Here is a 15536-nt window from a genome sequence, read left to right as displayed (position 1 = left end):
TCTTCTGAGTGGCTGCGAGGGCCGCCCCCCAGGCCCCCCCGGCCCCGCGCCCGCACCCGCGCCCCGGATCCCCTGCCCGCCCCCACCCCTCTCCGCCGCTGCCGCCGCCGCCGCCGCGCGGACCCGCCCCGCCTCCCCTCCCCCGGCCCCTCCCTCCTCCCCCGCCCTCCTCCCGGCCGCCCTCCCCCTCCCCCTCCCGCTCTCCCTCGCCCCTCCCCCGCCCGCCCGCCCGCCCGCCGCCTCCGCCCGCCGCCCCGGCCGCGTCGGGTAAACCTGTTTGGCGGCCGCGCCGGGGCGGATCGTGCGGCCGGCGGCTCCCTCGCGGCTCGCGGCGTCGGGGCCCGTGGCGCGCGCGCGGCCGCCCCTCGGCCCCGGAGCCCCTCGGCGGCACCACCATGTACTCGGGAGCCGGCCCCGGTGAGTCCTCGCGCTCAGGGCGCCGGCCCGGCCGCTCGCGCGCTCCTCCCCGCGGCGCCGGCGGCGGTTGGCGGGCTGGGCGCGAGCGCGGCGCGGCGCGGGCAGCGGGCGGGCGCCGGGGGACCGGGGCTGGCGGGCCGGGAGGCCGGGGGTCGGGGCCGCCGGCCGTTTCCTCGGCCCCGCGGCGGACACGCAGCCCTGGCCTCCTCGGGCCCGAGTCGTCGGGGCGCCCCGCGCGGCCTGGGCCCTCCCCGCGCTGCGTTCCCGCCACGGTCCGGCGGGCTGGGGCCGGGCCGGAGCGGGGACTGGGCCGGGCGGCCCGCGTGTAGGCCCGAGGCCCGGGCGCCCGCCTGGCCCGGCCTCCTGCGCCAGGCGCCTGGGCCCTTGCGCCGCGCGGGGCCGGCGGGGCCAGCGGGGCTGGCGGGGCCGGGGGCCGAGGCCCGGGCCGGGCTCTAAGCGCCCGAGGGCGTTGAGGCCCGGGCCGGGGGCGCCGAGCTCGGGGCGCGGGCGGCACGGGGAGGAGCGCGGCTGCTCGGCGCAGACCGAGCCGCGGCGAGCCTGGAGCGCTCTCAGTTTCGTTTTTCTTTTTGCCAGTACTTCTGCGGCCCCTTCTCTGAAGGAAAGTCTGGAAATGCTGAATTTTGGCCAATTCGTGCTGGTAGTTAGGGCCGTAGACTGAGAGGGATAGGAAGCGGCACCCTAAAACCTTAAAACTGCGTGCGTCTCATTTTCATTCCAGACACGCCGGCTCCTATTCAAGTACTAATTTGCCTTTTGCAATTTACTAGAGGAAGGTAAGGAGATGGGCTGATTTCCTTAGCATCCCTTCTTACTAGTCAGCCTCTCTTTCTTTAGAAAAGTTCTAAAAAACTTAAAGCAGTAACACATTTTTTGGATGCACAGTAGAGGGGCGATTAACTTGCTGGGCCAAGAAAATGGTTAAGTGTTGTTAAGCTTTCTCCCTTTCCCGCCAGGCACGTGGCTCCTAAATTTCCCGCTGGCCCTGCCACTTGGACAGGGCATTTCCCGTCCCCTTTGTCCACCACGTTCCAGCGGGCTGCAGGCCCTGCCGGCTCGGCATAGTGTTGCCTTCTCCCAGGGGCCCTAAGCCCTCCCCGGCCTCCTGCTGACGGGGCCCTGGCCCGACGTGTTCCGGGCTCTCCTGATCCATTTGGGTCCCTTGACGTTTTCCCCCACTGCTGTGTGTGTTCACAAACAGTTCTCTGCCTCGTGAATACTTTTTTTTTGATGTCACTTAGTTAGAAAGGTTCTCCAAGGCTGAGCCTGACCAACTTTTAAATCCTTATGGGCCCTCAGCAGTTTGATAGAGGAATGGTTTTAGGCGTAATGGTTTTAACCGTAATCTGGAAGGTGACTCAGCCCCGGCGGGGAAGGGCCGGAGGGGCTCTGTAGTCACGGTCCTGGGAGCAGACTTGGCTCCGTGAAGCCCCGGATAGGTAGCGCCCACCCGTGACATGGCAGGGTCGGCCCTCACCTCCGTGAGTGAGAATCTCCCCGCTGATCCCTGTAGAGGAGCCCAGCAAGTGTTGGCCACTACACTGTACATTTTTTTCACATTTTCAGTTTAAAAGTTGAAGGCCCAGAAAAAGCGAAGAACCTTGAGGAAGGTCAAACCTTTGTGTTGTGTCTGACGTTAGCTGATCCATTGGACAGCTCGCTAAGTTGGTGGTGGTCATTTTGAAGATGGACAGCAGAGGCTCAGAGAGGTTAAGAGCCTTGCGAAGGTCATGTGGCCGGCGAGCATTAGGACGATCTGTCTGATCCCCGTTGACTCTCCATACATTCCCCTTAGAGAAGTGGCTCTCAGTCCTTTGGACCTTGACCCCCAATGAGAAACACCTGTTACATGTAGACTGGGCCCATGTCCTCGCGTGTTCGGGTGTAATTGAAACTCGAGCTTCAGGAAGCACAGCTCACCCATGCTGCGTGCTCTGCACTGGGATATTTTCTGGTCTATTTCATTTTCAAAAAAGCTTTAGTGCTCTGGGCTTCCAGGCTCATTTCAGGTCCTTAACGGCTCTTGGAAAAATCATGCTCTGATGTGGGCCTCTGCATTGTGGCCTGGTGGGGAGAGGGCCCCTTGTTCTCGGCTCACAGATAAAGCTGCCCTGAAATCGGACAGCTTTGGTTGAAAAAATAAATGGGTCTGTAGGATAGTTCTTAGCCAATGGCAGGATGGGAATGAAACCAAATTTCAGGCTATGCACGCGTGCTGTAATTATAAGGCTGTGGTGCTGTTTAATTTTATTCTACACACTAAGGCTTTTAATTTTTAAGAGGAATTTTTGGAATAGAGTCTCTTCAATGAAACTCTTTTTAATGTATTTCCTAATTTAGAATAATAAAAAGACATTTGATCTGGATTGTAGAAAAATTACAAATAGTTTTGCTACTTCCCATTTTAATACAATTATTAAGTGACTTACTAAGTAAATTAATATAAAAATAGAGTCCACAGTAAGCCTGCGTTATGCCCGTTACAAATGCTATTACATATGTGAATTGGTATCTGGACTCTAAAGTTAAGTATGTTACTATTTCTTAGTTAGTTTTTTTTTTTTTAACTGTTCCAAAGAGTTAGTGGTTTAGAATGGGTGGACTCCCCAGTGACCCTGAACCTTCATAGATGATCAATCAATTTTTTTTTTTAACCACTTAAAGACCTTAAATGGAGTCTCAGTGTTGCATGCTCCAAGGGGGTTGTTTCTGTGGGTTTCACACGCTCAGACTCCTGTGGGTTCCATTCCTCACAGCTTTGCTACAAAGTAACTTCAGCGACATCTAAGGATTACCACTCTGAGAACGACCAACTTTCACTGTGGTTTCTAGTGTCATTTAACTCCTCCTGCACCCCGCTTCTTCTCCCTCAGTTATCTCAGTGAAGATATGACCTGTCTTCCAATAACAGTGCACTGTTGCCAAATAGCAGCCGGCCCTTTGCCCGGGTGAAGCTGCGTCAGGCTGGAGGGCATGGCTGGGTAGTCTGCCGCCCTCTTGTTTTGTGAACGCTCAGAATGTATCACTTGACTTTTAAAATAGTTTCTGTTGTGAATTAAAGTACACATGAGTAGAGTGACTGGTATAATACGGCTCCCATTTCTCTATCACCAGCTTCAACAACTATCAAGATTTTCCACATTTGCTTCAAATCTGCCCCTTTCTCCTTCTTTTTTGCGGAAATACTCTTGAGTGAGTTCCACATCTGTCGTTTCACCCTGAATGCTTAAGTACCGTGTCTGAAGGATGGGGACGTTTAAAACTCAATGCCATTATCACACTTAACAGTCCATAATCAATTTTTCTCATTATCGCAGAAGTGTGTTTACTTCCCGGTTGTTTTTGGATCCTGAATTTTATTAAAAGTTCACACATGGATTTGGTTTTATGCCTTTGAGGCTCTTTAATCTCACTCTACAGCTAGCCCTCCCCCCCCCACGTTGACTTGTGAAGACAATGAGGTCCTTAAGATCTCTTCTTCAAGGGATGTATATCTTTCCCCCCAGTTTTCTTTAATTGTTCAGGGTCCCTGTGTTTCTTTGGGGAAGGCTGATGAGATCCAGTTGCTCGTAAGTTTAATTCAGACGCACTTATCTTCAGCGATGTTTTGGGACAGGTCGCTTTGCATCTTTAATTTTCAGCGCAGTGGACTCCACTTTTTACGTGGAGCTGTGTCAGCAGAAGGACCACAGTGTGACGTGGAGAACGTGCCTGGTGCTTGTGCCTCTCGTGCAGCTTCTCTCCTCATCCGGCGCGGTGGACCCCCTCCTTCCCCAGTGTGTGGGAGGGAGACGGCTCTCAGCGCCCTCTGTCCTGTTTGCTCCCAGTCATTTCTCTTGACTTTGCGGCCTCACCCCCAGCTTAGCCTCCTCGGCCGGCCGCCTCTGCCGATGGCCCGCCGCCAGCGCCCTCGCCTCCCGGGCCGGGGTTTGGTGCTGGGGTTACAGGCCTGTCCTTTTTCACTCTAGGCAGTGAAAAGGTCATTAAGTATTTACTATTCTAATTTTTTGTCTACGTTTTTTCCCTCAAAATTTAAAACCCTGAAATGTCCTCTCTCTTTGTGACCAGGCAGCTGTGCCCTCCTAATTTATCTTTGGACAGAGCTGTACCCTTGGCGACACTACAGTTTATCCTCCAAACTGGGAACTTGTGCAAGTGAAACGGGGCACTCTTAATTACTTCCCTGGGACGACAGGTGTGCACGGACGGTGGCCAATCAGGGTGGACGTCTCCCTAACAGCGTTCCCTAAATCTTAGCCTCGTAGACAGGCTCAAAAACAAAGGGCTTCAGCATTGCTGACTTGTCCGACGCTTCAGTGCTTCCCACTTACTACTAAAATCCTCATACAACCTGAAGGTCACAGGCGCGGTCCTAGAGAGCTTCTGCTTTGTGCCGCAGGGGTGCGCTGCATACCCCCCCCACCCCGTGGTTAACTGCAGGTGGGGGAGACGGCCCTGCTTGCTGAGAACTTGAAACCCCACCTTTCTCGCCTTTCTCTCACTTTCCTCAAGGTCATGGCTCCAGCAGTGGACAGGCAGGGAGCCTGGTCATGGGCTCCAGCCCTGTCCCCATCCTGGGCCTCAGGTTCCTTGTCTGGGCCCGGCTGCCTTAGGTTTCCACGTCTTCGTCCTGTGGTGCATTTGTTCCTCTGTGGACCTCTCATGTGACTGGAGCTGAGGAAGGAGCTGGTGGGCCCTGGGAACAGAGGGTGTGAAGGCCCAGTGGCCGGTGGGCAGGTGGTAGGGGAGGTGGCACGTCCCACCGGGAAAGGCGCCATCTGCTTTGGTGGCATGTGGAGTGTCATGTGATCGCATGGGTCCTAGGAAGGTAATTCCAGCAGCCCTGCAGGTGGAAGAGGCGGCCTTGGCAGAGCAGCATGGGGGCAGGTGTGACCGAAGAGGTGGGCCGTCAGGGCCTAAGACAGTGGGCCCTGTCTGGGTGGGATGGCCGTGGGCAGAGGGGTGGGTGCCCTGTGAGTATAAGCAGCCAGCAGCCGGCACTCTGGCCCTGGCCTAGCTTTGCATCTCGTTATCTGCACTTACCAGGTAGACTCCACTTAGCAGCGGCATCCACTAGTATCTGGGCTCCAAACCATGCCTCACCAGCTCCGTGACTTTGGCGGTTGTGTATCTTTTCTAAGCCTCGGCTTTCGCACTTCGGAAATGGGGGGGGCGGGGGACAGCACCAACCTCAGGGTTGTTGTGAGCATGAAGTGAGATGTGCTGGACCTTCGTCTCGGCCGAGGGTGGGGGCGGGTCCGCACAGTGGTCTGGTCCCGCCTCCTCATGGGGAGAACCACGGGCCTGCCCAGAGCGAGAGCCCACGAGCGGGGAGTGGGGAGCTGGCCGCGTCCTCGCTTTCCTGACCCCACTTGCTGAATGTTTGAACACGAAGCTGCCGTCCCGTCTAGCTTTGTTACCGCAGAAGGAGCAGCAGGCTCCGGGCAGGGCAATCGTGCGTGGCATGTGGACGTGTGGAGTTTGAGGTTCTGGAAGGCTGAGGCGTGCGCTGGGGGTGGAGGACAGGGTCTTGGGCTCAGGGGGATGTGGGTTCACGGGGCTGCCCACAGCCGGTGCTCAGTGAGTGGGAGCTGGGGCCTTGGGGGAATGCAGCCTGGAGCCACCCCCGCAGCTGGTCGCAGAATCACCTGAAGGCTTTTCCCCATCTCTGCCCCTGAAGACCCAGGAAATTACATTTTGCAAATGTCCCAGGTGCTTGCTTTTTAGGAGGAGCTTGAGACCCATTGGTGTTGGGAGAGAGGGCGGGGAGAGGAAGCAGAAAGGAGCCTAGTGCGGCCCCAGGGAGCAGCTCATGCCGGAAACACACCTTGGAGGGCAGCCCCTGAGAGTGGGGTCGCCGGTGGAGGGGGAGGGGTTCTAGGTGGGAGCGTGGGTGTTCTGAAGAGGCGCTTGCGATGCACTGTAAGAAGTTAGCTTTAGTTTACCTGTGGTTCCCTTTCTGAGAGAGCTTAAAGGTCTGACTGAATGAAGGCCACTCCTTTTCAGTGGCTGTAGTTACGGTTCCACGTTGCTTTGAATACAGCTCGTCCACAGCTTCACTTAGAATTGGGTCAGAAGGGGACTTCTGAAGGTGATTCCTGGGGACTTCGGTGAATTCTCAGTGAAAATTGTTCTGCATCCATCTTTAAGAACCCACAGCACCAAACGAACAGAGCTGTAGTCGGGCTGAAGCCAGCCAGCTGGTCACCTGAGGCTGTCTCGTTGCAGCTGAAGCCCATCTTGACGCTCCCTGCTGCCCCCGGGCAGTCCCTTGAGGGGCACTGTGTTTGTGGTTTTCCACGTTATTTCTGGGTGTCTCAGCTCTGAGCTGTAGTACTTAGAGAGTTGCACATAAAAGGTCAAAATGCCGAGGTTCGTAGGTCTGAGTCATTTGAGATGTTTCATCAGCTTTGACTCCAAGTTAAATCATACAGCCATTGAGAGTAGATTCTTACAGCGCCCCATGGATGCTGGTGGAGGAGCTTGAGCCTGGCGGGCCCGTTCCCATGGCCCAGGGGTAGGTGGGCGCGCTTTGTGCCGTTCGTTTGTGAGCCCGGAGAGTGGGAGGCCCCTGCACTGGGCACTTGCTCGCCAGCTTCTCCGCCCTTGCTTTAACCGAGCTCACGCGAGACGCGACCGTGGCAGGGTGTCGGGCGTGACGGGGCTGCTCTGTAGCCGGTGCTGCCTCTGAGTCTCAGAGACCGTGGCCGAGGCTCCTGTCCCGGCGGCACTTGTGTTCTCAGAGTCCTTGCCGCCACTCTTGTGGGGCAAGGCCCCGTCCGTGCGGCGGGCTGAGTAGAACGAGAGAAAACCGAGGACTTCTCCTGGCCTTACGGGTAGCAGGAGGTGGCATTGTTTGTTTTTTGTAGGAACAAAGGCACTAACAGAGAAGTACAAGTGAGAAGTGGAGAGAAGGCAGAGGAAGATGGAGAGCGATAAAAGGCTAACACTGGACACAAACGGGGGCGGCAGAGAGCCTGGAGCCCCGGGAGCTGTAGGTGTCGCCGTGACGCGCCCGCAGACCTCCTCTCACTGTGGGGCAGACCCAGGGCACGGGCTCTGGGTCAGGCCGGCCTCGCTTGAATCCTGACTGTGTGGCTGGGCATTCGCTCGGCCTCTCTGGGCCTCAGGCGCCTCCTCGTACAGGGAATGAACACCCGATGGTGCAGGTGCTCTGTCGCTGCCCTCTGCGCGTGGCCCCGGGCGGGGCCGCTGGTCGCCGTGTCCCTCCCTCGGTCACTTTATCCTCGCTGTTTCCTCCGCACACAGTGGCTTCTCTCCTTGACCCTCCTGGCTGACCTCTGGGTCTTCACTTTGTAAGCCGTGAGGGATACGAATACATTTCACAGACCACATCCCTGATAAATACCATTTACCAGGTGCGTTGTATCCACAGCTGCCTTGTACGGCTCAGTACTAGGGAAGTGAAAGGTCGGCCTTGATGCTCGGAGCTCACGTTCCTGGCAGAGTCGGTCAGCACAGACCCAGCTGTGCTGTGCGGTGGGGACCCGCCTTGCGTGGTCACGTGGTGGCAGTGATGCCGGGGGAGCACCAGATTCTGTCTCCAGATGGTGAGCTGGCACAGCTGGGTGAACCAGAAGACAGTGTTCTACCTGTGATTCTACGTGGTGACTGGGGGCGGGGGACATCGCTGGGGACCTTTGGTTTCCGCTGTGTGCTGCTGTTTTAGCAAGTGTGCGGTTTGTTCAGTGTGAACACGCGTGCCTCACTACAAGAGCATCATGTTACACTTGGAGGGCGTCTCAGTGCCAAGACTGGTAATCACAACTTAACCCTGAGCTGGAGGCATGGATGGCTTTGGGGAGTGAACAGTCAGAGCACATGTGAGGGGAGATGGAGAATCGAAACAAGTCGTGTACAAGTCACGTGGTTGTCAAGTGCGCCTGGGGCACCTGTGATGGAGAAGCCAGGTGAGCAGGATCGGGGCCCTGCTGCATGGTGGTCAGTGCAGGCGCATTGAGAAGGCACCTTGGAGCAACTTGGGCCAGAAGAAGAGGGGGGAGGGAGGTCATGCTGAGCTTGGAGCCTTTGGTGGGACTTTGAGCCCAGGAGGGGCTGGGCAGAGGAGGGCATCAGCCGGCAGAGTTTTTACAGTGATCTCTGGACGTGTGGAGGCAGGGAGCCGGCCTGGAGGAGGTTAGTGTGGAGGGCTGAGCCCGGGTCGGCTGGAGAGCGTGGGCGGAGGGAATAGCCTGTGTCCTGCCCCCGCGGGTCCCCACAGACAGCCGTGTTTCATCAGGAGCCCCAGGCACAGTCCTGCCCCTCGCGCTTGTCTTTCTTTATGTTTGGCCGCACTGAGGGGCATGAGGAATCTTTTCCCCGACCAGGGATCGAACCTGCGCCCCTGCAGTGGAAGCGCGGAGTCTTAACTGCTGGACCGCCAGGGCAGTCCCTGCAGCTTGTCTTTTTTTTTTTTTTTTTTTAATATTGACTTACTTATTTTGGCTGCGTCAGGTCTTAGTCGAGGCACACGGGATCTTCAGCACACGGGATCTTTAGTTGCGACATGCGAGCTCTTAGTTGCGGCGTTCATGCGGGATCTAGTTCCCCGACCAGGGATGGAACCTGGGCCCCCTGCGTTGGGAGCTTGGGGTCTTACCCACTGGACTGCCAGGGAAGTTCCCCCTGCTCCTTGTCTTGATGCAGACCCCAGTCATCTCATTTAATTTACAGTATGTCTGAGGATATCTCTGTGATATAAGGATGTCTGTCTTTTCCTCCCCCTCCGCCCTCACATAACCCCTAGTTACCAGTGTCCTGGACCACACAGTTAGTCCAGATCTGCTCAGTTTCTCACATGTCATGGATTGTTAACAGCTCATTGGATCGGGATCCAGATAAGGTCCACATTGTGATTGGCTGATGTGAGTCTTAAAATAAGAGCTTTATTGAGATGTAACTCACAATTGAGATGTACCATACAATTCACCATTTAAAGTGTAAAACTCCGCGTGCTTTAGTACCTTCACAGACTTGTGCAACCATCCCCACAACCTAATTTTGGACATTTTTGTTCCCTCCCCCCAAAGAAGGGCTGTACCCGTTAGCTGTGACTCCTCATCCCTACCCCCCACCACCAGACCTAAACAACCACTCTTTTTTTTTTTTAGCATCTTTATTGGAGTATAATTGCTTTACAAAGTTGTGTTCGTTTCTGCTTCATAACAAAGTGAATCAGTCGTATGCATACACATGTCCCCATGTCCCCTCCCTGTTGCGTCTCCCTCCCGCCCTCCCTATCCCACCCCTCTAGGTGGTCACAGAGCACCGAGCTGGTCTCCCCTAAACAGCCACTCTCTGAACCTCTCGTTTTTGCCGCCTTCTTTCCCGCTGCTCTTGGTGGGTTGAAGAAGCTGGCTTGTGTGTGTTGTCTCCTTTCCCCACCAACTAGATTTCGCTGATTGCGTCTCCTTGGTGTAATTCAGCGTGTTTGTTTGTCTGTCCTGTGTGGATTTCTTGCAAATTAGTGGTCAGACCCAAAGGCTTGATCTGATGCAGGTTCTACTTTTTTGGGTTTTGTTGCTTTTTTTTTGGTGTGAATACTAGTTGCTGTTGATCGTTAATCATTAGGTTCCATTAATTCATTAGGGTTTGTACAACGCTGATGCTCTGTATCCACAACAAAAACTTCCCCTGGGCAACTGTTTGGGTTTGGATCTGTCTTGAAGGCAGAGGAATGTCAGTGAACAGCCTGAAGGCAGGACAGCCTGTTGAGAAGAGAGGCTGGTCCAGGTAGGCAGGCACTGAGTGTGATGTCGGGGGTTTGGAGGTGATGCTGTGGGTACCCGGAAGGTGAACTGAGGGTGAGACTTTTTTCTGTTCTGCAGGTAACGGGGACCCTCTGAGTATTTGGCAGGTGTGTGACAGGCTGGGGTGGTCTGGCCGGTGACAGGAGTCTTTACCTATGTTTGGTGGGGACGTGGTAAGGTTCCCTGTTGGTGGCAGGTCAGTGCTGAGGGGAGGAGAGTGGAGAGAGCTGGGAGGCCTGTGTCGGGGCGGGAGGTGAAAACCGCTCCCCGCCGCTGACCTGCTGGCGTCAGCGAGGCGACCCCGGGTAGGGAAGGAGCTGCAGGGGTAAGCTTTCTTTTGTAGATATGCTAAATTTCAGGCGATCCTAAGAAATCCGGGAGAAAAAACCCCATGGCATTCACTTTGCATCTTTATAGCACCCAGTGCATTTTGCCTGGTGGGGGCCTGTTTCCTTCATTCTGTTGTAAACTCCATTTGCTCGCCGCCCAGGACCATCCTGGTTATGTTTTGTCTTTCCAGTGTCTACCGTAGTGTTTTCTTTTTACTCGATAAATCCTTATTACGTTCAATTCTTCATTGTTTAAAAGCTAAATCAATTGAGTTGAAACTTGTGTGCACGTCTGAAAAGCCCTGCCCCCAGCCTGGCGTGGCGCCTCTTCTCGCTTGGCCCTCCCTTACCCCTGGCGCCCTGTGGTTCTTCTCTCCAGCTCTGCCTGGAGTCCAGGGTGCTGACTGTCGGGCAGTGTGGAGGGAAGTGGACCAGGGGGCCACTTGCCAACTGACCTACTTAGATGGGTAGTGGATGTCCGTGGGAGGGTAACCGCGTGACCTCTCAACAGGCAGGCAGTGGGGTCTGCCGCAGCACCCTGCAGCCGCTCCACCGCCCTCCTGTGAGTGCCTCGGCCCTCGGTGCTGGGAGGTTCCGCGCGGGCAACCCCGAGCCGCACTGCTGCTCTGGCTGTTAGAGGCCGACTGCCTCCCTCTTGGCTTCCTTAGATCTTGTCCAAAGCTGTGCCCTCAGGAGACAGGCCTGGAAGGAGGCACCCAGCTAGAAGCTGCATGGGCACGTGGAGGGGGGAGCCTGAGAGAGCACCTGCGCCTGTTTGTAGCCAGTGTCTTCACCTGTAAAGTGGGGATGAGTGCCTCCCTTCCTGTGAGGATAAAGCACATTAATGCATGCAAGTGCACAGGGCAGGGCTGGGCAGGTGTGGTGCTGGGATGGGACTCGGGACCAAGCTGAGAGTTGTGGTTTCACCAGGTGCTGGGGTCCTGTGATGAAGGGCTGCTGAGCCACTTTCTCTCAATGATGGGATTCTAGGGGTGAGTTAAGGGGAAAATGCATGTCTTGGGTGAAAATTCTCTGAAAAATAAATGCTGTGGGCTTCCCTGGTGGTGCAGTGGTTAGACTCCGCCTGCCAGAGCAGGGGACATGGGTTCGATCCCTGGTCTGAGAAGATCCCACATGCCGCAGGGCAACTAAGCCCATGCGCCACAACTACTGAGCCCTCATGCCACAACTACCGAAGCCCACGCGCCCAGAGCCCATGCTCCATAACAAGAGAAGCCACCACAATGAGAAGCCCGCGCACCGCAACGAAGAGTAGACCCAGCTCGCCGCAGCTAGAGAAAGCCCAGGCACAGCAACAAAGATCCAGCGCAGCCAAAAATAAATAAATAAAATAAATACATTTAAATAAATAAATGCTGTGATGTAAGTAGAAAAGATGGTGAGAAATTTGGTTATAAAACTGTAGGAACTCTGGGTGGCAATTTTTTTTCTTTTGTCTTTAGAAGAGAAACAAAGAACTAGGTTGACTTTTTGAGGGATCTGAATCTCATTCCACCAGGGAAGCGTCTCACCTGAGGTGGTGGGCGTCCTGGGTGTCTGGAGCATTGTGTTGAGAAAGAGGCTGAGCCTCAGTCTGGGCTTATCGGAGGAGGAGGAGGGCGCCCAGTTGGGTTTATCAGCGTCTGCCACGGGGGCAGCGGGCCGAGGGTGGTGCCCTCCTGGCTGGCCGGCGAGTCACCATCCCAGCACTGGCGAGTCACCATCCCAGCACGACATACTTTAAGGATGAGACACACCCTACTAAGCTATCCGATGGTACCTGGTGTCGTTCCAACAAACACTTATTTGAAGAGCGGTTTATATTTTATTTTTCCATGTTTTTATTGAAATAGGTGTTTTTCAGTCCGTGTCGTAGAATCATGGCTGTTAACGAATCTTGCAGAGTCATCCTTCAGGTTGGGCATGCTCAGGCTGCTGCTGTAAGGTGGGGTTTCATTCCCCTGGTCCAGGTCCCTGGCCTCCTTCAAGGCAAACCTACAGCACTTTCCCCTGCTTCTTTTACTTGTGTGGTCTATTCCAAGTGTGTCTGCACGTCAACAAAGGGAGAGAAAAAAGATCGGTGTTTCAGAGAGGCGGTGTTTTCAAAATGTCACGGCCTCTTTTTTTTTTTTTAATTGAGATGAAATTCACATAATATAAACCATTTTAAAGTGAACAATTCAGTGGCATTTAGTACATTCAGTGTCAGGCGACCATCACCTCTATCTAGTGCCAAAACATTTTCGTCACCCCAAAAGAAAATCCTGTACCCATTAAGGAGTCACTCCCCATTCCCCACTCCCTCCATCCCTGGCAGCCACCAGTCTTCATTCTGTCTGTGGATTTGCTTCCTCTGGATATTTCATGTAAATGGAATCATAAAACATATGACCTTTTACGTCTGGCTTTTTTCACTGAGCGTAATGTTTTCAAGATTTGTGTCCTAGCGTGTGTCCGCACTTCCTTTTCCTTTATGGTTGAATAACCCATTTTGTGGCTATATCACAGTGTGTTTTATCCATTCATCTGTTGTTGGTGGGCATTTGAGTGGTTTCTACCTTTTGGCTGTTGTGAATAGCGCTGCTGTGAACATCCGTATACCCCATATTCGTATATGGTGTGTGGCATGCGTCTTCATTTCTCTTGGGCGCATACCTAGGAGTGGAATTGCTGGGTTTTACTCTGTCACCTTGTGAAGAGCTGCTGAACTGTTTCCATGGTGGCTGCACCACTTTACGTTTCTGCCAGCAGTGGTTTGTTTCTCCACGTCCTCAGCGACACTGATTATTGTCATCGCAGCCTTTTAGAAAGTGGAGTTCTTAATGTAATATATCATATCTGGCATATTCTGTTACTTACCAAAGTGGAAAAAGATATTAGATTTAAGCATGTTTTGCCAAGATCTACCTAATAGCTATAAGGCATATCCATTTCTTTGTGCTAGAGTTTAGAGTATGTTTGGAATCTGGACAATTAGATAAACACAGTAAAGCTAAACATACTTTAACAGGGTGGGAAAGAATATGAGAGTCCAAAACCGAGATCAGGCCTGTGTGTCTAATGTCAAAAATGCTCACTCTTTGAGTAAGTACTGAGTGCCAGCTATGTGCTGGGCCTCTTGCTCAGTGCCGGGGGACAATGATGGGTGCAAACCCAGGTCGCCTCTGCCCACTGAGCTCACTGACCGAGTCGTGAACACAGACGTGCAATGCGTGGTCACCGCAAATCCATGCGAGATGGCGGGTGTTTTAGTGCAGGCGGGAGGGGGCAAATTCCAGAGCGAATGTGGCGGGGACCCTGGCCTGTTGGGGGCCTGGGATGGGGCTGCACCTGGGATGGGGCTGCATGGGCCCAGGGGCAGAGGCCTCCCTGAGCACAGCGCTTTTAATCCAGAACACTGGGGCGCCGGTGTGAGAGACGCACGCATGCCTTGTATGTTTCTGAGGAGCCCCTGGCTGCCGGGTGGAGAAGAGATGGGAAGTGGCTTGGCAATGTGCAGAAGTGTCCCACTGGAGAGGTCCTGCAGGCGGAGGATGGAGCAGGTGTGGTCCTGGGAGAGCAGAGGGTCTGGAAGGTGTCTGATGTGTTTGGGGCTTGGACGGGTGGTGACGCAGCGTACTAGGAGAAGTGGGCAGATTTAAGTTGAGTTTTGCAGACTTTGAAAAAAATTTTAAGGGGCTTTTTAGTGAAGAAACTTTCAAATGCACATGAAAGCAGAGGGAGCAATACAGGAGCCCACGCGCGGCCGTCACTCCGCTCAGCCGTTCGCGGCAGCCTCGCTCACCTGTCTCTCCCCTGCTCCCCACCCTCCGTTACTTGAAGTATCGTGTCATTGCATTCGTAAGGATTCATTTCTTTTGAAATAATTTTAGACTTACAGGAAAGTAGCCAGAACAGCGCTACAGTGGAGTTCCCATACCAGCTCCCCTCAGTGTTATCATCTTATATAATTGGAGGACAGTTACGAAAACCAGGAGATTAACATTGGCATAGTACTATTACACCATCTAAAGATCTTACTCAAATTTGGCTGTTAGTCTGACTAATGTCCATTTCCCGGACACCCCATGTCCAGTTCTGGGCCCCCATCCAGCCTAGCCCCCTGTCCCGTTCTGGGCCTCTGTCCAGCCTCGGGAGCCTACCTTGCACGTCCCCTCACTTTCTCCAATCTGTGACAATTCCTCGTTCTTTCTTTGTCTTTTGTGACCTTGATGTGGAGCTCTTTCAGGTTGGTGCGTCCATCTTTTCAACACGCCCCACCGTTTTCTAATTATTTCCCTTCTGGAGCTACAGGATACTCCAGTCTCTTCTTGTATTTTTCCTGCCCCATTCATTTCGTCGAGGAGCCCTGGTTCTTTTTCTTGGAGAGATGGTGTGAGAAGCTGAGACCTGCTTGCTGAGTGTGCTCCTAGCCCCCTGGGGTGCCCTCGCTTCTGGTTCTCTCAGTGTACACAAGATATGCATGTATTTGTACTCACAGGCCTGTACATACACATCTGTATTTATCTCTCTGTGTATGTATTAGAAGCCGTGAGTTCACACTTGCATTTCTGATTCCAATCCCATATCACGTGGTTTATTCTTGCTTTCTTCTTTCCTTATTTATAACTTCTTCATCAGGTAGTGAGAAGTCTGGGTCTCATTATCCACAGTGTATTTGCTTATTTGTTCAGACTTGGCGTACACAGAAAGTAGTTTTGGAATGACTGCCCGGCCGCTGGGAGAAACAGGCCTGCTCACTGGAGAACCGATCTGTGCCTGGCTCCCCAGCATTTGGCCGTGGAGTGCTCAGTCCGGACGGTAGCTTCCCAAGGTCCCCCCTCGCTCCTTGTCCCCCCCTTGGGTGGGGTCAGCACGCGGCCTTGGGGCGCCTGCTCTGCCCTGTCCCCCTTCCTCTAACAGTCACTGAGAGAGCCGTGCAGCATATGCTGCGTTGCATGATGGTTTCATTTTTAATTTGTTTTAATTAAAGTATAGTTGAGCATTGTTGTTTTGTGTCTCT

The 15536-nt window shown here is 54.0% G+C and overlaps 1 protein-coding gene across 3 annotated transcripts in view; it reads left to right on the top strand.

Moving 5' to 3' along the window:
• The first annotated feature begins 262 nt into the window (after nucleotides 1-262).
• AGO2 (argonaute RISC catalytic component 2) overlaps nucleotides 263-15536 on the top strand; it is a 97854-nt gene continuing 82580 nt past the window's right edge. For 2 of the 3 annotated variants that reach the window (XM_081258089.1, XM_081258087.1), the window contains exon 1: nucleotides 264-417. Coding sequence is in view for 2 of the 3 variants with exons in the window: in XM_081258087.1 (XP_081114213.1) it covers nucleotides 396-417 (22 nt within the window). In the remaining variant the exon portion in view is untranslated. Of the gene's footprint in view, nucleotides 418-15536 lie in introns of all 3 variants that reach the window. The other variant, XM_081258088.1, reaches the window with a different exon arrangement.

Source organism: Mesoplodon bidens (genome assembly GCF_964165515.1).
Source record: "Mesoplodon bidens genome assembly, chromosome: 16".
Lineage (NCBI taxonomy): Eukaryota > Metazoa > Chordata > Mammalia > Artiodactyla > Ziphiidae > Mesoplodon > Mesoplodon bidens.
Note: the sequence above shows the minus strand (reverse complement) of the source record. Positions and strands in the feature narration are given on the sequence as shown.